General features: G+C 42.5%; 1 protein-coding gene and 1 long non-coding RNA gene across 2 annotated transcripts in view; one reads left to right on the forward strand and one right to left on the reverse strand.

The window, feature by feature from the left end:
* Positions 1-23,723, reverse strand: part of LOC117520297 (sodium/potassium/calcium exchanger 3-like) — a 46,476-nt gene extending 22,753 nt beyond the window's left edge. The window contains exons 1-12 of the mRNA XM_034181617.1: positions 23,353-23,723; positions 23,145-23,237; positions 14,794-14,870; positions 14,620-14,694; positions 14,432-14,516; positions 13,668-13,771; positions 13,478-13,552; positions 10,755-10,780; positions 10,576-10,629; positions 10,355-10,491; positions 10,075-10,163; positions 1,786-2,047 (exon numbers count right to left, since the gene is read on the reverse strand). Of these exons, the coding sequence (XP_034037508.1) occupies positions 1,786-2,047; positions 10,075-10,163; positions 10,355-10,491; positions 10,576-10,629; positions 10,755-10,780; positions 13,478-13,552; positions 13,668-13,771; positions 14,432-14,516; positions 14,620-14,694; positions 14,794-14,870; positions 23,145-23,237; positions 23,353-23,461 (1,186 nt within the window). The 5' untranslated portion in view covers positions 23,462-23,723. The remainder of the gene's footprint in view (positions 1-1,785; positions 2,048-10,074; positions 10,164-10,354; positions 10,492-10,575; positions 10,630-10,754; positions 10,781-13,477; positions 13,553-13,667; positions 13,772-14,431; positions 14,517-14,619; positions 14,695-14,793; positions 14,871-23,144; positions 23,238-23,352) is intronic.
* LOC117520298 lies at positions 4,878-22,578 on the forward strand. The gene is made up of 3 exons (XR_004563594.1): positions 4,878-4,889; positions 6,423-6,425; positions 22,485-22,578. It is a non-coding gene; the product is annotated as an uncharacterized LOC117520298 (long non-coding RNA).
* Positions 23,724-25,057: the final 1,334 nt, after the last annotated feature.

The following is a 25,057-nucleotide window of genomic DNA, read 5'->3' on the forward strand; positions in this document are numbered from 1 at the left end:
TTTACTTTTGATAGGAAAAAACTGACTTCACTTGCCAGTTAGTTTTATCCTTAATGTATCCAAAAACAAAACACTAATTTATAAGGGGGATGTCTTTATGCAAAAAATATGGCATTAACTGCTGCAAATATACGTATATGTAGTTTTGCAGATATAGCTACTGATTCACTGTGCCCCGTGATTCACCATTCCCCGGTTTCCATAATGTTGCCATTGCTTCTCACAACACTTTAAAAATATATTTCTGTGCTGAAGAAATCGAGAAATGAAGCATTTCAAGTGTTATTTTGTCTGTACTTCCTGCAAACACATCTTAAGATGTGTATCATTGTGGGGCTGTTGTTGATAAATTTTTTGTTTCAAAATTCTCTTTTGGGGACACATCAGGACTGAAGGCAATCCAGTCCAATACCTGTACCTTCTTGCAGATGATGGGTTAGCATTGTCTTGTTGAAAAATGCATGGACATCTCACGAAAAGATGTCTTGAAGGCGGCATATGTTGCTTTAAAACCTCAGTATAATTTTGTTGATTAATGCTGCCTTCACAGGAGTGTAAATGTCCTTTGCCAAGGGCAAAGGAAATTTACATGAGCCCATACTGTGACAGACTCTGTCTTTTGAACTTGCTACTGACAAAAGTCTGAATGGTCCTTTTAGTCTGGAGCACACATCATTCATTTCTTCATCTGAACACAATACATGTTTCCACTGTGTAGTGGTCCAACCCAAAGCCTCCGAGCCCAAAGAAGTCAACGCTACTTCTGGACAGTTACCATAAGTCTTCTTTTTAGTACAGTACAGTGGAATTAAGTTAAGTGGAATTTGTGAATGTAACTCCGTATTGTTGTGCTTGACAAAGATTTCCTCAAGTAATCTCTTGCCCATGTGGTTATATCAGCTATTGATGAATGACGGTTCTTGATGCAGAGCCATCTGAGGGATAGATCACTGGTGTTCAGCTTAGGCTTGCGTTCTTGTCTTTTATACACTGAAATTCCTCCAGATTCTTGAATTGTTCAATGATGTTATACGTACACTGTAGAGGAGAAATATTTAAGGTCTCTTCCAATCTTTCTGTGAAGAACATTGCTTTTTAAACATTTCAGTAATTTTCTCAAGCATTTGTTGACAAACTGGAGACCCTCTGTCCATCTTTGCTCCTCAAAGGCTGATCCTTTTTTAGGGATATTGCTTTTGAATGAAATCATATTTGCAAACACTTGTTGACATAAATTGTTTACAATCACAGCTGGCATCATTTGTACTTATATCAATGAATTTACTATTGAAAACCCCATTTAATGAATATTTTACATTATATCTTAATCAAACATGCCACAATCACTCTCATATTTGAAAGTGAGGTGCAGACTGGCACTCGCAAATCCAATCAATCGAATTTGCCCAGGTGGACTCCAGTTAAGCTGTAGAAACATCTCAGGGACGATCGCTGGAAATAGGATGCACCTGAGCTCATTTTGAGCTTCATGGCAAAAGTTGTGAATACTTATGTACATGTGATTTTCTCACATGTTTATTTTTAATTAATTAGGAAAAATCTAAAAGAACGAAACAAGATAAAACAATAAATATAACAAAAGCCTTTTTTCACATTGTCATTATGGGGTATTGTGTGTAGAATTTTGAGGAAATAAAATTAATTTCATCCATTATGGAATATGGCTGTAAAATTAAATTGTGGGAAAAGTGCAGTGTAGTGAATACTTTCGTGATGCACTGTAAAAATGTATTCTATTTTGGCAGCAGTTCATTCATCACTCACCTGGCATGACAAAGGGTTTGAAAGGACCATTCTCTTCCTCTCCATCCTCCTGCTCCTCCTCCTCTTCCTCTTCGGTTGTGCTCCGCCTCCTGTCTCCCCCTGCTGTTTCTTTTCTCCCCTCCTTCTCTCCCTCCACGGGCTGTCTGTCTACCTCAGTCACCACCCCATTTTCTCGTCCCCATGGCCTGCTAACGCCCAAACCGCCATCTCTGGTAGCCCCACCCTCTTCAGGGCCACTCCGAGCATGAATGAGCCTCTGTCTCTGTGGGTTGGGAGAAGGAGAGCAGAGAAATGAAAAGAGAAGGGGGTGAAAAGGAAAAAATAAAAATGATACAACAGGTTAAAACTGGAACAGTTTTCTGACTTGGGCTCTAAGCACTGATTAGGAAGCCAAGGCACTGGTTGGGGACATGGCAGAGAGTGGGGAAGCATTGGCAGTTGCATTTTAATTTGGAATCGGCAATAGAAACATATACTCAACAAAAATATAAACGCAACACTTTTGGTTTTGCTCCCATTTTGTATGAGATGAACTCAAAGATCTAAAACTTTTTCCACATACACAATATCACCATTTCCCTCAAATATTGTTCACAAACCAGTCTAAATCTGTGATAGTGAGCACTTCTCCTTTGCTGAGATAATCCATCCCACCTCACAGGTGTGCCATACCAAGATGCTGATTAGACACCATGATTAGTGCACAGGTGTGCCTTAGACTGTCCACAATAAAAGGCCACTCTGAAAGGTGCAGTTTGTTTTATTGGGGGGGGGATACCAGTCAGTATCTGGTGTGACCACCATTTGCCTCATGCAGTGCAACACATCTCCTTCGCATCATCCGTGAAGAGAACACCTCTCCAACGTGCGAAACGACGACGAACTGGAGTCAGGTCGAGACCCCGATGAGGACGACGAGCATGCAGATGAGCTTCCCTGAGACGGTTTCTGACAGTTTGTGCAGAAATTCTTTGGTTATGCAAACCGATTGTTTCAGCAGCTGTCCGAGTGGCTGGTCTCAGACGATCTTGGAGGTGAACATGCTGGATGTGGAGGTCCTGGGCTGGTGTGGTTACATGTGGTCTGCGGTTGTGAGGCTGGTTGGATGTACTGCCAAATTCTCTGAAACGCCTTTGGAGACGGCTTATGGTAGAGACATGAACATTCAATACACGAGCAATAGCTCTGGTTGACATTCCTGCTGTCAGCATGCCAACTGCACGCTCCATCAAATCTTGCGACATCTGTGGCATTGTGCTGTGTGATAAAACTGCACCTTTCAGAGTGGCCTTTTATTGTGGCCAGTCTAAGGCACACCTGTGCACTAATCATGGTGTCTAATCAGCATCTTGATATGGCACACCTGTGAGGTGGGATGGATTATCTCAGCAAAGGAGAAGTGCTCACTATCACAGATTTAGACTGGTTTGTGAACAATATTTGAGAGAAATGGTGATATTGTGTATGTGGAAAAAGTTTTAGATCTTTGAGTTCATCTCATACAAAATGGGAGCAAAAGCAAAAGTGTTGCGTTTATATTTTTGTTGAGTGTACATGCAGGACAGCTGAGAGCCAGGCAGCAGATTTAATGACTTCTCTCATTGTGTTGGGATATTATCATGCATCACGTCGGGTGGCAAGCTTTGTGTCTTTGCTTCGCTACAATCTGCAAACTTCCAAAAATATCCATTATTATTATATGTCTGCGACACTACGCACGCTCTGATTGGCCGATTTCTTGTCCCATATTTTCCCATATCCGACTGGTTACCATAACAATCGGTCCGAAACGTGTATCCCATTTGTGACAAACCAAAAAGCTAACCAAAAGAGTAAATGTGTTCATCCACTCTGGCAAAAAACAATGCAGTGGTGCTAAAAAATAACATTTGGGGTTGTTGTGCTTGAAAAATAACTAGATGTCCCTTTAAAGGACTATTCAGTGTTTTGTCATTACCCATAACCCAGTATATCAAACACAAAGGTGCTGCAACTTTAGGTGAGTTCTGGTTTTGTTTATTAGTTTGTCCTTCCCTACGTATTGGAGCAAAAACACTGTAAACAAAAGTTATTGGCAGCTGTAATTTGCCATGATGGCAGCACAGTGACCTAGTGGTTGGCACTGTCGCCTCACAGCAAGGAGGTCCTGGGATTGTTTCCCACCTGAGCCTTTCTGCGTGGAGTTTGCACATTCTCCCAGTGTTTGCGAGGGTTCTCTCCAGGTGCTCTGGCTTCTTCCCGCTTCCAAAGACATTTGTTCGTAGTTGTGAATGTATGTATCTGTCTATATGTGGCCCTATGATACTAGTGGTTTGTCCAGGGTGTACCCCTACCTGTTGCCTAATTACCTGTGGTCATCTTAGGATAGCCATAATCCTGAAAGATTTCTTAATATTAGCATTGAAAATGTGAATCCATGTACAGAGAAACACAAACAAGAACTCTTCCAAAGATTTCAAGTACATGTTCCATAGTGCTATGCCACAGAACGTTATGGGTAATTAAATGCTGAGTGGGTCATCCTTTGATGGTCTATTGTCACACAGCCTAAAGTACATAACAAGTGTATTTGGGGCATATCCAACTCGTGTTTTGCTGTTTACACGGCATATAGTCTGAGTACATAGTCAGGTATAGGAAGCAAAGGGGTAGTATTTAGTCATTTAATTTGTCATGAGCATGTTTTGAGCTCAAGCTGAAACAAACCAATCAGATTGTTGTTTGTCATTCCCTTTAAAGCCCACGTCACACATAGCAAGAATGTGCCGGAAGCATGCCCGATACGGCAAATATTGCCATAATCCGATACAGTCAGGAGGAAAAGAGGCGCGGTCTGCAGTGTCGGAGTGCAGACAGACTGCCTCGTCCACACCTGTCAGATCGCATCCAGAGTGTATGTAGACGACAGAGACCGCTGTCAGATGGTCAAAAAAGGTGCTGCAGACTGCCCAATCTCCAAATGCCTGAATGGCAAACATGGGACCGGAGCGCTGTGTTCCTCATGCGCACGTGCACAGGAATGTGCAGCACGGGTGTGCGTGGCGCACGGGCACACAGCGCACACGTGTGGGCTGCAATTATCACTCAGCCATGTGCGTGTGTGTGTGCATAATGCTGCATGGGCCAGATTTGCGGCAGCATGCACGCAGTAGTGCACAGAGCTTTCGGTTTGATAGCCGCTGTTCACATTCACTGTACATAATAATTCAGAATTATTATCATGATGAAGCATGCCACATACATTTCGACAGTTCCTTTGCGCTCCTGGGCGGTGGACATTATTATACGCGGCACGTGCAGGTCATACTGGCAGGCTTAGTGGTGCCAGAGCCATCTCAAGGTTCCCTTGTATGCACTCAAATCATTTTGAATCCTGTTTTGCCACCATCGGAATATGTAAATTGCGGTCAGATGGTCGACAGATTGCACATGGACCACCGTCGGACATGTGTCCCATCTCAACTGCACCCGGAGAATTTTGAACATATGCATTACACTCGAGGCCTCTGGCCGATTTTGACCAACTGTGTCGACTTCCACAGATTGCTGTCAGAGCGTTTTGGAACTGAAATCCAACACTTTTCAGATGTGCGCCGATTCATATGTCCGACGCCACTATGTGTGACAGGGGTATAACAAACAAGAATTTCAGCATCTGATGCATTGCTATTCCGATGTTAAACTCAGAAGTGAGAGGTTTTCTGGCAAGGAAACAATTCTGCAGAAATCCTTCAAACAAGTAAACAGAAATGGCAGTCATCCACCACAACTTCCTGAGGTGAAGCATTTCAGTGCCTCATTCCTGTGAAGCTTCCTCCAATTCCTGTGATCTTCTCCATACCCCACCAGGAGCAGACAGCCCTCCAGTCCTAGTCAACTAAGACACTGAGGCCAGACCCATCTTGGTGCTCCCCACCTGTGAACCCACGGTGGAACAAACTGAGCATAAAAATATGATACAAACCAAAGTTACTCAGGTTGTGTGGTTTTCTGTTTGCTTTTATTGTTGTTTCATTGTATTTTGTTTTGGGTTTTTTTTCAATTCAGTGCTGTTGCATGATGTGCCAGTGTGGATCCCTGTGTGTGCTGCCTGTGCCTTGATCGCTTTCTGTTGTGCTTTGATAGCGACACACAAGCACTACACTGGCCACAACTCATTTTAAGACCAACACGCCCATGGGGGCACAGATGAATACAAGTATACTTGCTACTTACACAACAAAAAATGACAACTGCATTGGCTGTGTATTAGCAATGTTTGTGTGCTGCTGTGCTGTGCGCTCGGTGACAAATAGGACACCATTTGCCCATATGTAAATTAATTAACAATTGCAGCACTGACGCAGTGCAAATAGCTCAAATATCTCCACTAGGGGGGGAAGATCAATCAATCAATCAATCAACTTTTTTCTTGTATAGCGCCAAATCACAACAAACAGTTGCCCCAAGGCGCTCCACATTGCAAGGCAAGGCCATACAATAATTATGAAACACAGTCTACGTCTAAAGCAACATAACCAAGGGATGGTCCAGGGTCACCCGATCCAGCCCTAACTATAAGCCTGAGCGAAAAGGAAAGTTTTAAGCCTAATCTTAAAAGTAGAGAGGGTATCTGTCTCCCTGATCTGAATTGGGAGCTGGTTCCACAGGAGAGGAGCCTGAAAGCTGAAGGCTCTGCCTCCCATTCTACTCTTACAAACCCTAGGAACTACAAGTAAGCCCGCAGTCTGAGAGCGAAGCGCTCTAATGGGGTAATATGGTACTACGAGGTCCCTAAGATAAGATGGGACCTGATTATTCAAAACCTTATAAGTAAGAAGAAGAATTTTAAATTCTATTCTAGCATTAACAGGAAGCCAATGAAGGGAGGCCAACACGGGTGAGATATGCTCTCTCCTGCTAGTCCCCGTCAGTACTCTAGCTGCAGCATTCTGAACCAACTGAAGGCTTTTTAGGGAACTTTTAGGACAACCTGATAATAATGAATTACAATAGTCCAGCCTAGAGGAAATAAATGCATGAATTAGTTTTTCAGCATCACTCTGAGACAAGACCTTTCTGATTTTAGAGATATTGCGTAAATGCAAAAAGGCAGTCCTACATATTTGTTTAATATGCGCTTTGAATGACATATCCTGATCAAAAATAACTCCAAGATTTCTCACAGTATTACTAGAGATCAGGGAAATGCCATCCAGAGTAACGATCTGGTTAGACACCATGCTTCTAAGATTTGTGGGGCCAAGTACAATAACTTCAGTTTTATCTGAGTTTAAAAGCAGGAAATTAGAGGTCATCCATGTCTTTATGTCTGTAAGACAATCCTGCAGTTTAGCTAATTGGTGCGTATCCTCTGGCTTCATGGATAGATAAAGCTGGGTATCATCTGCGTAACAATGAAAATTTAAGCAATACCGTCTAATAATACTGCCCAAGGGAAGCATGTATAAAGTGAATAAAATTGGTCCTAGCACAGAACCTTGTGGAACTCCATAATTAACTTTAGTCTGTGAAGAAGATTCCCCATTTACATGAACAAACTGTAATCTATTAGACAAATATGATTCAAACCACCGCAGCGCAATGCCTTTAATACCTATGACATGCTCTAATCTCTGTAATAAAATTTTATGGTCAACAGTATCAAAAGCAGCACTGAGGTCCAACAGAACAACCACAGAGATAAGTCCACTGTCCGAAGCCATAAGAAGATCATTTGTAACCTTCACTAATGCTGTTTCTGTACTATGATGAATTCTAAAACCTGACTGAAACTCTTCAAATAGACCATTCCTCTGCAGGTGATCAGTTAGCTGTTTTACAACTACCCTCTCAAGAATCTTTGAGAGAAAAGGAAGGTTGGAGATTGGCCTATAATTAGCTAAGATAGCTGGGTCAAGTGATGGCTTTTTAAGTAATGGTTTAATTACTGCCACCTTAAAGGCCTGTGGTACATAACCAACTAACAAAGATAGATTGATCATATTTAAGATTGAAGCATTAAATAATGGTAGGACTTCCTTGAGCAGCCTGGCAGGAATGGGGTCTAATAAGCATGTTGATGGTTTGGATGAAGTAACTAATGAAAATAACTCAGACAGAACAATCGGAGAGAAAGAGTCTAACCAAATACCGGCATCACTGAAAGCAGCCAAAGATAACGATACATCTTTGGGATGGTTATGAGTAATTTTTTCTCTAATAGTCAAAATTTTGTTAGCAAAGAAAGTCATGAAGTCATTACTAGTTAAAGTTAATGGAATACTCAGCTCAATAGAGCTCTGACTCTTTGTCAGCCTGGCTACAGTGCTGAAAAGAAACCTGGGGTTGTTCTTATTTTCTTCAATTAGTGATGAGTAGAAAGATGTCCTAGCTTCACGAAGGGCTTTCTTATAGAGCAACAAACTCTTTTTCCAGGCTAAGTGAAGATCTTCTAAATTAGTGAGACGCCATTTCCTCTCCAACTTACGGGTTATCTGCTTTAAGCTACGAGTTTGTGAGTTATACCACGGAGTCAGGCACTTCTGATTTAAAGCTCTCTTTTTCAGAGGAGCTACAGCATCCAAAGTTGTCTTCAATGAGGATGTAAAACTATTGACAAGATACTCTAACTCCCTTACAGAGTTTAGGTAGCTACTCTGCTCTGTGTTGGTATATGACATTAGAGAACATAAAGAAGGAATCATATCCTTAAACCTAATTACAGCGCTTTCTGAAAGACTTCTAGTGTAATGAAACTTATTCCCCACTGCAGGGTAGTCCATCAGGGTAAATGTAAATGTTATTAAAAAATGATCAGACAAAAGGGAGTTTTCAGGGAATACTGTTAAGTCTTCTATTTCCATACCATAAGTCAGAACAAGATCTAAAATATGATTAAAGTGGTGGGTGGACTCATTTACTTTTTGAGCAAAGCCGATAGAGTCTAATAATAGATTAAATGCAGTGTTGAGGCTGTCATTCTCAGCATCTGTGTGGATGTTAAAATCGCCCCACTATAATTATCTTATCTGAGCTAAGCACTAAGTCAGACAAAAGGTCTGAAAATTCACAGAGAAACTCACAGTAACGACCAGGTGGACGATAGATAATAACAAATAAAACTGTTTTTTGGGACTTCCAATTTGGATGGACAAGACTAAGAGACAAGCTTTCAAATGAATTAAAGCTCTGTCTAGGTTTTTGATTAATTAATAAGCTGGAATGAAAGATTGCTGCTAATCCTCCGCCCCGGCCCATGCTACGAGCATTCTGACAGTTAGTGTGACTCGGGGGTGTTGACTCATTTAAACTAACATATTCATCCTGCTGTAACCAAGTTTCTGTTAGGCAGAATAAATCAATACGTGATCAATTATTATATCATTTACCAACAGGGACTTAGAAGAAAGAGACCTAATGTTTAATAGACCACATTTAACTGTTTTAGTCTGTGGTGCAATTGAAGGTGCTATATTATTTTTTCTTTTTGAATTTTTATGCTTAAATAGATTTTTGCTAGTTATTGGTGGTCTGGGAGCAGGCACCGTCTCTACGGGGATGGGGTAATAGGGGGATGGCAGGGGGAGAGAAGCTGCAGAGAGGTGTATAAGACCACAGCTCTGCCTCCTGGTCCCAACGCTAGACAGTCACAGTTTGGAGGATCCCAAAAAATTGGCCAGATTTCTAGAAATGAGAGCTGCTCCCTCTAAAGTGGGATGGATGCCGTCTCTCCTAACAAGACCAGGTTTTCCCCAGAAGCTTTGCCAATTATCAATGAAGCCCACCTCATTTTTTGGACACCACTCAGACAGCCAGCAATTCAAGGAGAACATGCGGCTAAACATGTCACTCCCGGTCTGATTGGGGAGGGGCCCAGAGAAAACAACAGAGTCCGACATTGTTTTTGCAAAGTTACACACCGATTCAATGTTAATTTTAGTGACCTCCGATTGACGTAACCGAGTGTCATTACTGCCGACGTGAATTACAATCTTACCAAATTTACGCTTAGCCTTAGCCAGCAATTTCAAATGTCCTTTGATGTCGCCTGCTCTGGCCCCCGGAAGACAATTGACAATGGTTGCTGGTGTCGCTAACTTCACATTTCTCAAAACAGAGTCGCCAATAACCAGAGTTTGATCCTCGGCGAGTGTATCGTCGAGTGGGGAAAAACGGTTAGAGATGTGAACGGGTTGACGGTGTACACTCTGTGGTCACTCACACTGTACTTAGAAGACTGTTTCAAGTGTGCTATGTGCAGGTGGGTGAAGGGGGGAAATGCAAGGTGATAAGAAGGCGGAGGCTTGCCTCTGAGAAGGTGAGCTGTTGGGAGTGGAGGTTCAGCAACTCGTCTGCCATCACCGCCCCCGAATCCTGTCCAACCACCACACACGAGTCTGAGAAAGGAAGATGAACAGAAACATGGGAATGAAGATGCATCCAAAAAAAAAAAAAATAGAAGGTTAGAGTGAAAGCAGACCAGTTCTATTTCAGTTTGTGGGGGACCCAGAGGGAAGCAGAAATGGTTCACAGAGTGTAAACTGTGTCACTGACACTGCTGAGAACATCTTCACATGCACACACGTACCTGGCTTCAGCGGCACCATGTCGTTGTCACAATCTCCAACGATTCCTATGGCTGTTGTCCGCCTGAGGCCGCTCAGACACGGCTGACCCCCCGGGCTGCAGTGTCTCTCGACCACACTGCACAGATACCCGTTGAATCTACGAACACATCGACTTCATGAAAAGCATGTACAGAGTGTGCATGTGGCTTTAAAACACAGAAAGGGAAAGAAACAGACTCACTTCATGATGATGATATAGATTCCATACACAGAAATCAAGATGATGGTCTCCCACCTGCAATATGCACATACACATGCACACATTTATTAAAAAGCATGCACACAAGCACATACACCCCCACAGGTTTTTTCCCCCCAACACATGTTGCACAATAAATAAAGTTAACACCATAATCTTACCACATGACTTTTTCATCATAGATCACCTGTAACAAAAATTTAAAAAATATCTGAGTAAGTGAACTTTAATTTGTCACATGTCTATAACTGTCATTTCAAACATCAGTTCAGTTCATAGAGAGTGGACTCTTCACATGACCATGTGCCACCAAGGAGGCAGTGTCGCCATCAAAGAATGGAGCAACTTGCAGCAAGTCAGTGCAACCACCACCACGTTCTGCAATGGTGAAACAAACTCGGCCAGATTGTTTCCCTGTTTAAGGTTGTATTACTTTTTTTATAGCCTCCTCTATGGAGTATGCCAGCCTCTGTTGCTGTGGAAACGCATTATAGCTCTGTGTGTTACTGTTGTTTTTAACTGAAGAAAAATAGGAGGGAAAAAAATATTTTGATAAGTGAGTGTTGAACTTTGGTTTTTGCTTCTTTTTTTTTAAGAAAATAAAGACAGACTGTAACAGCAAGACCACAGCACTGGTGATCATTATGACAGCGTACTGGCTTGTAATGCATGAATATAAACTCTGCAACACACTGTTAGGATATTAATATCCACCTCTTTAATCATCTATAAATTACTGTCTGCAAGACTGATGTACAGATTTGCAAACTTTAGCATGCATGGAGTAATGTTTACACATTGCATAGTTGTAACTCATTGATTGTTGTTAAAATTATCCTGCACATAGCACCTTTAAAGTGGATATGACACTTAAACACAACGTAGTCTTATTACATGTAACAAAGGTTATATAAGCGGTCATCACTGACCGCTTATTAACTTTGTGTTGTAATGTATTTTATTGTGTTTATGTTTTTTGTTTTGTTTTATGCAAGACCCATCTAGGGATGGACATTGCGAATTAGCACTTGTTAAAATGTTGTAGTATGTAACATGATTCATGGAACAGACTTGTCCCTATTCAAATAAACCAAATAAATAAAATAATTCGGTCAACCTAAGCATTTTGGGAAGATGGACGTGGTTCAACACTGAACGTCCCGCCACTGAAAAATGTGCACGCCCCGTGACCAGCTTCCCGCTGAGCACCAAACCTGAAAAACGTCACTGCCTGTGGACCGTATCGGCTTGCGCTCTTGATGGCCGTTGTTCACACTTTTTTTTAGCGGCAGAAACTTTGATTAAACACAGGTCTCAAGGACTTGTTTGTCGATATGCCTGACCAGTGTGTCGCAGCATATTGCACAAACACAAGGGCAAAAGGTTTTAGCCTTTTCAAACCCAGGCAGATTGATCGAAAGCCGCAGTGTTGTGCGATGCATGAAATGTCAGGCTGCTGCTCCCTCCGCTCGCACACCCGCATTTGCTCCCGACAGCAGACACTTTCCTCTACCATCTCCATGTTCTTGCACCGCTCACAGGAACACCTAAAATGTCAACCCCAAATAATATGTTCACAATAATCTTGAAATGGTCAAGGAACTTGTAAAAATAGTGCAATACATAGTAAACACGGCGGCGGCATGTTCACTGTTGTTTTCGGCGATCTTTTTCGAAACTTTCGCCGTTTATTTCCTATTCTTTTCTAATCAAATCAAATCAATTTTATTTATATAGCGCCAAATCACAACAAACAGTTGCCCCAAGGCACTTTATATTGTAAGGCAAAGCCATACAATAATTACGGAAAAACCTCTTTTGTGAAAACAATGTAACTAAACACAGATGAATGCAATCCCAGGCACTCAAAAACAGCAAAAACCCGAAGGTAATGACGGTGGTCTGCAAGTAATAGCTACACTATCGCGGCTTTGGAACAATAACAAAGGCAGTAAACAGACGCTAGAATCGAAAATGCTATAATTATAGTGTTATAAACAGCAGCAACAAAAATCGAAGCCTCCCTTACCATTCCATATTCTGCAGCCTTTCAAAATCCATCGGAATTGGCATGTCTCTTGCCTCTGCTTCGTCTCTGCCATAAACACCGTCGGCATTATTTTCCAGAATGCTCCTGGTTTGAATGTTCGTCCGAAAGATACGGCTCCAATCTGTAGGGTCTAATTACTGCTGCAACATCCTCAGGATCCGAGTCAGAAATAATCCACACTTGAAGAGGAGTCAGAAAAGTTCTTGATCTCGTCACTGTCCATGCTGAGGTTCATTTTTTCCTGTTGTCAATCGAACAGACAAAGACGGGACTCTACACGTTGTGACGTCACGGCATCACGTGACCGCTGATGGAACGCACTTTCCAAGAAACACACTTTTGAGAAGCTGTACAAACTTTATTTCTCAGTGATAAAAATTAAAACCACTTTCCACTTACTATACTGTATGTATATTTTGATATTTATATCAGTTTTACCTAATTTTTTAGGTGTCATATCCACTTTAAGGACACCAGCTCAAAGCTATCCAAAAACATTTGGCCCCTAAATTGTCAGTTCAAGGTAAGAAAATATAGGGTTTATAGTGTATTTTAGCAACTATTATGAATTCATTCATTTTCATGATTTTGCTCAAATCACTGTAAGTAGTGCTCAATTATTGAATGGCTTACACTAGTTTACGTTGTTCGTCCCCATTTGGTGATGGCAGATGGCTCCCATGGTGGCGCACTTGCAATACACATCCAGTATAGGGAGTCTCTATTGCTATCTATGTCTCAAGCTAAGTCAGCCCTCCAGCCCTTAGACCCTTCTATCAGATAAGAAAACATCCCATCTTTTAAGGGGCTAAAAGATTGTTGAGGATCTCTCACCAGGATAAGAACCACAATGGACAGGATGTAGAAGACTGAGTCCCTAAACAGAGGCCACCAACTCAGAGTGATGGGCTGCAGAGACAAACCCAGGTCACGTTCAGATTGAATGGTGTAACATGAAATCACTATCTAAAATAAAAACAACCGACATTAATTTCAGTTGATTAATTGTTCAGACTATTTGTACCTGTCCGGCAAAGATGCCACAAATGCCAATGATGACCAGGACGTTAAAGACAGCTGATCCTACGATCGTCCCCACGCCCACGTCCCCCTTTGTGATAAACACCCCTAAAAAACAAGGAGAAGAGGCAGATTACGCTGTGCAGAGGCAGTGGCTCTTTCACAGAGCCAACACACATAGAGACAAGCACCTTCACACTCACTCACCTACGGTCAAATTTAATGTTTCCAGTTCACGAAACCTGCACCCGGGGGGAACCCACATGAACACAGGAAGAACCAGGTGGTAATCGAACCTGAGCTCTTTGGGCCGTACGATGGATTAATGGTTAGCTCTGTTGCCTCAGAGCAAGAAGGTCATGGGTTTGATTCCCACATGCGGCCTTTCTGTATGGAGTTTGCATGTTCTCCCCGTGTTTGCGTGAGTTTCCTCCAACGTTTAAACACATGCACTTTAGGTGAATTGAAAGAGGTCTCGATCTCAATGGGACTAACCTGGTTAAATAAAGGTTAAATAAATTTGTCAGCCCTTTGTGATTCACTGATACTGTATCATATGGTTTTGTGTGTCCTTGTTATTTGATCCAGAGTTAAACAGTTATGACCTTGACCTTAACCAAAGTCAAAGGTTAAGTGACAAACAGAAAAATATATTGCTTTTACTAAGCCACAATGAAAGTTGTCCTCTGCATCATAGATGATGATGAGCATGCTAATGGAGCAATCATCATTACTGCACAAATCTAGTAGCTTGAGTATCATACTGACCAATTAACGAGGTGAAGAGCTCAGGGGCGGAGCTCCCAGCGGCCATGAAGGTTGCTCCGGCAACATCCTCACTGAGTTGAAGGTTCTAGAGAGATTCAAACGGTTAGTTGGGAAGATCTGCTTGAAAACGGCAAATATCAAGGTCAACTTCAAAATCAAAAATGATGTTTTTCATTCTCATTAAATACCTGCGATACTTTTTCCAGTGATGGCACAAAATAAACATCGCACACAATGGCCAGTGCATGAAACATGTAGATAGCCTTTGAAAGACAGAAGACACATTGTTGGTTAAATGCCTCATTTTGGTGCAGATTTATGAAAACAGAATGAGGCTTGTTTCATTTTAAACTGGTGCTCACACAGAGAGCGTGAAGGAGGACGGCTCCCTGCCTCCTCTGCTGCAGAGTGAAAATGTCCTCAGGAAACTCATGGATGGCTGAGAGAGAGAAGGGGAGGAGGAGAGGCAGGGAGGAAGAGAAGAGAGACAGAGGGAGAGATAGAAAGAGTGGGGAGAAAGGTTGTACTGATCTCAAAGGCTGATTTGTTTAGGACTGATTAACATTAAATTGAAGACTACTCGCACACAGCAGAGCTAAAGACAATTCTTGAATTAATGAGTTGAAAGACAGAAAATTAATCAACCGGTGCTTTTGAAATTGAATAATCATTGAAGTCAACCTGTCATTAACACAGCGGGGAATTCAGCTGTAGCTGCTTGCAACAAAGACTCAAACATGTGACTGAGCACTGAGATTACTGTGCTGTTGTTGACCCATTTTCTTGCAGACTGATGTTCTTGTGATTTCAGAAGATCAGTCATGGACCTATTTAAAGCGTAAACACAAGCATCAGTGAATCAAACAGAATTACAGCGTATCCAGAAAGTATTCACAGCTCTTCACTTTTGCTACATTTTATTATGTCACAGCCTTTTTTCAAAATGGATGAAATTAATTTTTCCTCAAAATTCTACACACAATACCCCATAATGACAATGTGAAAAAAGTTTGTTTTTATTTTTGCAAATATATATATATATATATATATATATATATATATATATATACACACACAGTGAGGAAAACAAGTATTTGAACACCCTGCGGTTTTGCAAGTTCTCCCACTTAGAAATCATGGAGGGGTCTGAAATTTTCATCTTAGGTGCATGTCCACTGTGAGAGACATAATCTAAAAAAAAAAAAAAAAAAAAAAAAATCCGGAAATCACAATGTATGATTTTTTTAAATAATTTATTTGTATGTTACTGTTGCAAATAAGTATTTTATCCCCTACCAACCAGCAAGAATTCGGGCTCTCACAGACCTGTTAATTTTTCTTTAAGAACGCCTCTTATTCTGCACTCTTTACCTGTATTAATTGCACCTGTTTGAACTTGTTACCTGTATAAAAGACACCTGTTCACACACTCAATCAACCACACTCCAACCTGTCCACCATAGCCAAGACCAAAGAGCTGTCTAAGGACACCAGGGACAAAACTGTAGACCTGCATAAGGCTGGGATGGACTACAGGACAACAGGCAAGCAGCTTGGTAGAAGACAACAACTGTTAAGATTATATATTAGAAAGTAGAAGAAACACAAGATGACTGTCAATCTCCCTCGGTCTGCGATTCCATGCAAGATCTCACTTTGTGGGGTAAGGATGATTCTGAGAAAGCTCAGAACTACACAGGAGGACCTGGTCAATGACCTGAAGAGAGCTGGGACCAGAGTTACAAAGATTACATTAGTAACACATGATGCTGTCATGGTTTAAAATCCTGCAGGGCAGCAAGGTCCCCCTGCTCAAGCCAGCACATGTCCAGGCCCGTTTGAAGTTCACCAGTGACCATCTGGATGATCCAGAGGAGGCATGGGAGAAGGTCATGTAGTCAGATGAGACTAAAATAGAGCTTTTTGGAATGAACTCCACTTACCATGTTTAGAGGATGAGATCAACCCCAAGAAAACCATCCCAACCGTGAAGTATGGGGGGGGGGAGGGGGACATCATACTCTGGGGGTGCTCTTATGCAAAAGGGACAGGACGACTGCACCGTATTGAAGGGAGGATGGATGGGGTCATGTATTGCGAGATTTTGGCAAACAACCTCCTTCCCTCAGTAAGAGCATTGAAGATGGGTCATGGCTGGGTCTTCCAGCATGACAACGACCTCAAACACACAGCCAGGGCAAATAAGGAGGGGCTCCGTAAGAAGCATTTCAAGGTCCTGGAGTGGCCTGGCCAGTCTCCAGACCTGAACGCAATAGAAAATCTTTGGAGGGAGCTGAAACTCCAAACCTGAAAGATTTGGAGAAGATCTATGTGGAGGAGTGGACCAAAATCCCTGCTGCAGTGTGTGAATACCTGGTGAAAAACTACAGGAAACATTTGACCTCTGTAATTGCAAACAAAGGCTACTGAACCAAATATCAACATTGATTTTCACAGGTGTTCAAAAACTTATTTGCAGCAGTAACATACAAATAAATTATTAAAAAATCATACATTGTGATTTCCGGAATTTTTTTTTAGATTATGTTTCTAACAATGGACATGCACCTAAGATGAAAATTTCAGACCCCTCCATGATTTCTAAGTGGAAGAACTTGCAAAATTGCAGGGTGTTCAAATACTTATTTTCCTCACTGTGTGTGTGTGTATATATATATATATATATATATATATATATATATATATATATATATATATATATATATATATATATATATATATATATATATACGAGGTCTGTTAGAAAAGTATCCGACCTTTTTATTTTTTTCAAAAACCTGACGGATTTGAATCACGTGTGCTTGCATGAGCCAACCTTGAACCTTCGTGCGCATGCGTGAATTTTTTCACGCCTGTCGGTTGCGGCATTTGCTTGTAAGCAGCCTTTGTGTGAGGATGGGTGGAGTCTCTCGTCGTTTTTTCTTTGCAAGAAAATGGCGGAACGACTGGAGCAGCGCGACTGCATCAAATTTTGCCAGAAACTGGGCGACAGCCAGGTGGAAACCATTCGGATTATTCAGACGGCTTTCGGTGACAATCCTCTGGGCATCACACAGATTAAGGAGCGGTACAACCGGTTTAAAGACCGCACAACGGTGGAGAGCGAGCCACGCTCCGGTCGGCCATCAACACGCTGAAATGACCGGATCATATCCAAAGTGAAGGCTGTGGTGATGTGGGACCGACGTGTGACTGGCCGAGAAATTGCAGAAGAGGTGGACATCAGCACTTTTCCGGCACATTCCACTGTGAAAGAAGATTTTGCTATGAAAAGAGTGGCGGCGAAATTCATTGGCACGAAGCTGATGGCGCAGCAAAAGCGCCTCCGTGATGAAGCCTCACAGGACATGTTGTGAAATGCCCAGCTCTTCCACCATTCGAAAGATTCAGACGGCTTTTGGTGGCTTTTCAGTCGTGTGACTATCCGAGAAATTGTGGACGAGCTGGGCATACGTAGGTATTCACAGCTTTTGCCATGAAGCTCAAAATTGAGCTCAGGTGCCTCCTGTTTCTACTGATCATCCCTGAGATGTTTCATTGGACATGATTTGGAAAGATACACACCTGGCTACATATAAGGTCCCCACAGTTGACAGTGTATGTCAGAGCACAAACCAAGCATGAAGTCGAAGGAATTGTCTGGAGACCTCCAAGACAAGATTATTTTAAGGCACAAATCTGGGGATGGGTACAGAAACATTTCTGCTGCACTGAAGGTCCCAATGAGCACAGTGGTCTCCATCATCCATAAATGGAAGAAGGTTGGGTCCACCAGGACTCTTCCTAGAGCCGTTCGTCTGTCTAAACCGAGCACTCGGGAAGAAGGGCCTTAGTCATTTAGGTGACCAAGAACCTGATGGTCACTCTGTCAGAGCTCCAGCATTCTTCTGTGAAGAGAGGAGAACCTTCCAGAAGGACAGCCATCTCTGCAGCAATCCACCAATCAGGCCTCTATGATACAGTGGCAAGATGGAAGCCACTCCTTAATGAAAGGCACATGGCAGCCCGCCTGGAGATTGCCAAAGGGGACCTAAAGGACTCCCAGACCATGAGAAACAAAATGATCTGGTCTGATAAGACAAAGATTGAACACTTTGGCGTGAATGCCAGGTGTCATGTTTGGAGGAAACCAGGCACCATCTCTACAGTGAAGCATGGTGGTGGTAGCATCATGCTGTGGGGATGTTTTTCAGTGGCAGGAACTGGGAGACTAGTCAGGATTGAGGGAAAGAGGAATGCAGCAATGTACAGAGACATCCTGGATATAAACCTGCTCCAGAGTGCTCTTGACCTCAGACTGGCGCATATGGTTCATCTTTCAGCAGGATAGCAGTGCGCAGATATCAAAGGAGTGGCTTCAGGACAACTCTGTGAATGTCCTTAAGTGGCCCAGCCAGAGCCCAGACTTGAATCCAACTGAACATCTCTGGAGAGATCTGAAAATGGCTGTGCACCTGACGCTGCCCATCCAACCTGATGGAGGTTGAGAGGTGCTGCAAAGAGGAATGGGCAAAACTGCCCAAAGATAGGTGTGCCAAGCTTGTGGCATCATATTCAAGAAGACTTGAGGCTGTAATTGCTGCCAAAGATGCATCAACAAAGGACTGACCAAAGGGTGTGAATACTTAGGTACATTTGCTTTTTTTTTTTTTTTTTTTTTTACTTTTTTTTAAATTAGCAAAAAAAAAAAATAATTATTATGGGGTGTTTTTTGTAGAATTTTGAGTGAAAAAAATAATTTCATCCATTTTGGAATAAGGCAGTAACATAACAAAATGTGAAAAAAGTGAAGTGCTGTGAATACCTTCTGGATGCACCGTTGCTTTTGATTTGGCTGAAGGCATCGTAATCTCCCATTTTCCAGCTGTGGATCGTGTTTTGTTCAACTGTTGTACCGCTTTCGTGAACCACTGGGACAGAAACACCATGAGGCAGGACATTTTGCGTGCTTTGCCATTTCTTGTTTTGCCATTCAAACCTTATCAGACTGAAGACAAAGCAGCAGTGAGAAAAGCACAAATACTGAGGCAACAGTGCAGAAAGAGAAGCAAAACTGGATAAGAAACATTTTCACAAGCTGTCACATGATTTTGTTTGGAGTCCTCGATGATTATATCGTCCACTGACTGACTGGGTTGTCCCACGATTGCCTCTTTGTCTGTGTGCACAATAGATTAAAGTAGATGACAGATTTCAATGGAGTTTTGTGAAAGGTTGGTCCTTTGAATAGATTCAGCATGATTTATTGCTTTGCTTTCATTTTTTGTCTTCCCCAATATTTGAGAAATGACTTTATGACATAAGGATCTACCAACCCAATCTCAAGCCATTCTGCGATGGCATCACAAAAAGTAAATTATATCTATGGTTTGTGATACTGTCACCAAAAGCACATTTTTGTGACAGGTCTGTAATTATTGTATGGATTTTTCCTTACAATATAAAGCACCTTGGGGCGACTGTTTGTTGTGATTTGGCGCTATATAAATAAAATTGATTTGATTTGATTTGTTCTTTGGCAAGTTGTAACCTCTTCTGCATGTCTTTTATTTAACAGAGGGACTTTGCGGGGAATTCTTGCAAATAAATTAGCTTCACACAGGCATCTTCTAACTGTCACAGCACTTACAGGTAACTCCAGACTGTCTTTGATCATCCTGGAGCTGATCAATGGGTGAGCCTTTGCCATTCTGGTTATTCTTCTATCCATTTTGATGGTTGTTTTCCATTTTCTTTCTGGTTTTTTGTCCATTTTAAAGCATTGGAGATCATTGTAGATGAACAGCCTATAATTTTTTGCACCTGCGTATAAGTTTTCCCCTCTCCAATCAACTTTTTAATCAAACAACGCTGTTCTTCTGAACAATGTCTTGAACATCCCATTTTCCTCAAGCTTTCAAAGAGAAAAGCATGTTCAACAGGTGCTGGCTTCATCCTTACATAGGGGACTGTTGTATGGCTGGGGTGCCTGGCTGCCTTTTGTTTCCGTCTTCTGTTCTCTGTCTTTTGTTTTTCCTTCCAGGTGGCATGCGTTCAGGACTGAGTGGCTGTGTGGCTGAGTTATTAGGACCTCACCCTGATCACCTGAGGCTGGTCATGTGCAGCTCGTCAGGACTCACAGCTGTGGTGCATCTATATGGATTGGGGCATGGTTGCATTTAAGTCTGGAGTACACAGTGTGTATTTGCCAGAGACTCGACCTTGTGACCAGACGGGTGAGATCGTCGTCTAGAGAGCCATCTCATCATCATGGATGCAGAGACCGTAGCAGGTTTGATGCCATGGTCTGTGAAAGAGGAGGGGGTGAGGTCTCACGCTCGTCAGCACACTTCCTGAGGTACTTTAGGTTTTGTGACTAACATGAGTACAGTCAGTAAATGTGGTGTCCCTCACACCTTATTATATTGAGCTGTTATGTTAGTCGTTTAATCAGCTTCCACTGCAGTGGAGAAATTGAACTGGGTGTTCCATGCCTGCAGGGTGGGAAGCTGATTAGTGATTAAGCCAGGAAGTGTTTGCTGGTTATGTACACCTTTGACTGGTCTCTCTGTGTGTGGAGTGGTGGACTCACATGATGGTTTCTTCTTTCACAGACTCGGTTGGTCGCGGCCACCTGGGGGGTGTCGGCGGGGTCCTTGGGTCCGAACTGTTCTGGCTCCGGACCGTTTGTGCTGCTGGGAGTGCACCATCTTTCCACCTCGCCAGACCGCGCACTTATTTGTTCTGCACATCACTGTTATGTTTATTAAATTCTGTTATCCTTTGTACCGTGCTTTGCTTATTTTATACTGGGTCCTGTCAAACGCTGGTCGGTCCTCCGCCCGCGTCCGACACATAACAGGGGACACCTGATTCACACCTGTTTGTTCCACAAAATTGACGAACTCACTGACTGAATGCCACACTACTATTATTGTGAACACCCCCTTTTCTACTTTTTTTACTAATAGCCTTAAGCGTGTGCATATCATGAATGCTTGGTCTTGTTGGATTTCTGAGAATCTACTGAATCTACTGGTACCTTGTTTCCCATGTAACAGTAAGAAATATACTCAAAACCTGGATTAATCTTTTTAGTCACATAGCACTACTATTATTCTGAACACTACTGTAAATGCAGTTGATTTACCGTCATGCGGAACTTGTGGACCTTTGAAATATGCAAGGTTGTGAACCCTTGTGAAGCCTGACGCACCGTCGGACAGCACAACAACATTCTCAGTGACAGGTGTGTGCCGCTTAAATAAAATCAGGGGGGGCGCGGTTGTGTTGCAAGGTATGTATTTATTATTTGTAACTTAGTTTGTCCAATCTGGTTTACACTTATTGGGTACATTTTTAATGCTGGCTGCGCCAGTTAGGGGGCGCCCCCAGAAAAATAGTTAACTATAAATCTCTTCAAAATAAGACAAATTATAATTATCTGCCCCCTGCGGAGACTGGATGTGACTATATTTGTTAGGGAGAATTCCAGCATAATGCAAATTCTATCACACCTGCTCCTAATTTCCATCATACATATTACAATTTTTCCCCCCTGAAACAGGGCTAGAAATGTGCAGCAGATGCAGTGTTCCAGCAGGTCTGTAGGTCAGCAGAACAAACTTTCTTTTCAGATTGATTTGTTGCAACAAAGTCAGACATCTAAATAATCAGTTTATTGTCATTATGCCCTTGTATTATAGTGAGTTATTCATAGGCATAAGACCCCATAACATCCCATCATATCACAAACATAATTGGTGACGATACTGACTTTAATGTTCACCTGCCTTATGATATCACAAAGGTCTCTGTTGTCTGGTAGTCATAATGGTTGGCCATTATTTCCCCAGCAGAAGCATATGCTCTGTATTACATATAGGGGAGGAGATGGTCTAGTGGTTAAGTGCTGGGCTTGAGACCAGAAGATCCTCAGTTCAAATCCCAGTCTGACCGAGAAAATCAATAGGGGCACTTGGGCAAGGTCCTTAATACCCTAGTTGCTCCCGGTGTGTAGTGAGCGCCTTGTATGGCAGCACCCTGACATCAGGGTGAATGTGAGGCATTATTGTAAAGCGCTTTGCGCATCTGATGCAGATGGAAAACTGCGATATAAATGCCGTCCATTTACCATATGTAATTCAATATAATTTCGGTGACTGCACTCATAATTGCAACGTCACACCGTTCAGACATCTGACCTGATACAGCTGATAAGAGAGTGTATTAATCCGCCGGCCCCTCTGCACTTTGAACAGCTCCAGGTGCACAGCATCCTCGCAGAACCTCAGCATTCAGTTTCCTAGCAACCGGCTCCTCAAAGGAAGGCAGTTTGAAGAAATGAAGGATGAAACTGATTGATGCATCAATTAGATGTCTTATATATATATATATATATATATATATATATATATATATAGGTTGCTTGACGCGAGAGTCGAAGATTCAAGCTTCTCTACTATGGAAACCACCTGGACAACTGAGAGCCTACACAGAAACCCGGATCGCCACAGCAGATCTGCATGTTGATTTAAGTTTTACTCCGGATGCCATCCCTGACATATAAGCAGGGATGAGGTTTGAACCGAGAACCTTTCTCACTCATAAGCGCACTAACCACTTGGCCACCGCATCCTTAACTCTCAGCATGCATGCACCTGCCTGTTTTTTTGTTTTGTTTGTTTTTTTAATCTCCTACACACCATCCTACCAAATCGAGTGTTGGAGGTCTGATTGATTTCTTCTGTGGGGAGGCTCAGCTCTCTTTTAAACAAGGTTAAGGCATCAGTGGGTCCGTGGGAGTCTACAGGAAGAGGATGACACATAAATACAACCACATCAATCACCGTATTCATGAAATCAGCTCAGATTTCCTCATTGTTTGCAAGATCTTGTATAATTTTCTCTTTTTTTTTCACCTGTAAAATGAAGGAGGTGACACATCCAGGAGGCTGCGAACAGACCGACTCCGCTGACGCAGAGCCGCCGGAGGAGGCGCGTCTGCCTCGGTCTCCTCGGCGCCTTCATCCCGCCGGTTCTCCTAGAACATGTCCGCTCCTCACGCCGCCGATCTGGCTCCCTGGTTACCTGCCGTGTAATGATCCTGATTTATCTCCTGTGGGATTTTCTGGCTCCGGCCTCCATCACTGACACGGTCCGGTTCGGATCGTCAGCATCCAGCAGCAGCAACGCAGCATCCGGCCGAGACGCACGAACACAGGAGAGCCAGCGCCAATGTAAATAAATCCTCCCCCAAACCGTCGTTACATCCTTCCTGCCCTAACGCTGATCTCCTCCTTCTTTGTGTGTTTTCAGCCCGAGAGGGGGCGCACTCCTGCATCCAGCAGGGCGCGCGTTGGTTTGGGTGGGGCGCTGGAGGAAGACAGCGCGGACGCGCTCTGTTTAAAGGAGTAATTCATATTTTTAACATCCCGAGTCATATTTAAACATTATTAGCAATCAAACATGTGAGTGCTGTACTCACCATTAACGATTATTTCGTTTGCAAGAAATCTTTTATTGGATCAATTAGTTTGGAAACAAATGAAGGCGTGACTGGGGGGGAAGTCATCACCATATATTCAAAACTAGAGGTGGGCGGATCGATCCTAATATTGATAATATCGATACCAATGCTGATATTGATATTGAACGATCCTCGTGTAAAAAGATCGATACTCAAACCTTTTTTCTCTCCCGCACGGACTGACTGCTGCACATGCAGATTCATCAAAGTCTACCTTCTGTCTGTAAGAGCAGCGCGCTGTGTCACACAACACAGAGCAGCGCACCCTCCCCCCTCTGGTCTTTTGTTGTTGCGCTGCAGTGCCAGCCGACAGCCATGCAGGTAGGTTCAGCCTGGCCCGCCCATTCAGTGCTCTCCTCAAGTCAGCCCTCTACCTCAGGAGATTTTGTTTTAAGTTGTGTTGAGTGATATTTTTTTAAACAAAAATGTTGATTGTGATAATAAAGTATTTTGTTGTCGCGTACAATGTTTGGCGAAATTCTATCCGAGATCTTTTGGATCCTTTGGATCTATGAAGCTTAAATAAGAAAAAGTATCGGTATCGATATCGGTGATACTGGGCCTGTATTTACTTGGTATCGGACTCAATACCAAAATTCCCGGTATCGCTCACCTCTATTCAAAACATGGATTGCACATTGATCCTCTAGTATTTGCTGTCCCATACCCATCCAATACCCTGTCCCTCTCTTAAATAAGCTGTTAAAGGATACATTTGCCTGGCTCTATCTTAGCCATCGAACAAAACAAGGCAAAGAAATATACTTCCCTAAAGGAAAACATGCATAACACACAACTTTACTCAGATGTGCAACAGAACACTTTGACTGGATTGTTGTCATTTTAAAATTTGCAACATATTGTCTCTCTCTCACTCTCTCTCCATACATATATATGGAGTTGTTGTTCCAATCAGTCCCTGTTGGGTTTTCATATTATATAATGGCTGAGTGGATCCTTCTCATTTGATTGGTGGCTTGTATGTCACATAACATGGATTATTCGTACAATTTGCCACTGTGTTTCACTGACTGTGCAATAGTTCTTTTTTAGCATGCAATTTTGGTGCTATATGAAAAGTGCTATTGCACGCCCAG

This window comes from Thalassophryne amazonica, chromosome 11 (genome assembly GCF_902500255.1).
Source record: "Thalassophryne amazonica chromosome 11, fThaAma1.1, whole genome shotgun sequence".
NCBI classification, from domain to species: Eukaryota; Metazoa; Chordata; class Actinopteri; order Batrachoidiformes; family Batrachoididae; genus Thalassophryne; species Thalassophryne amazonica.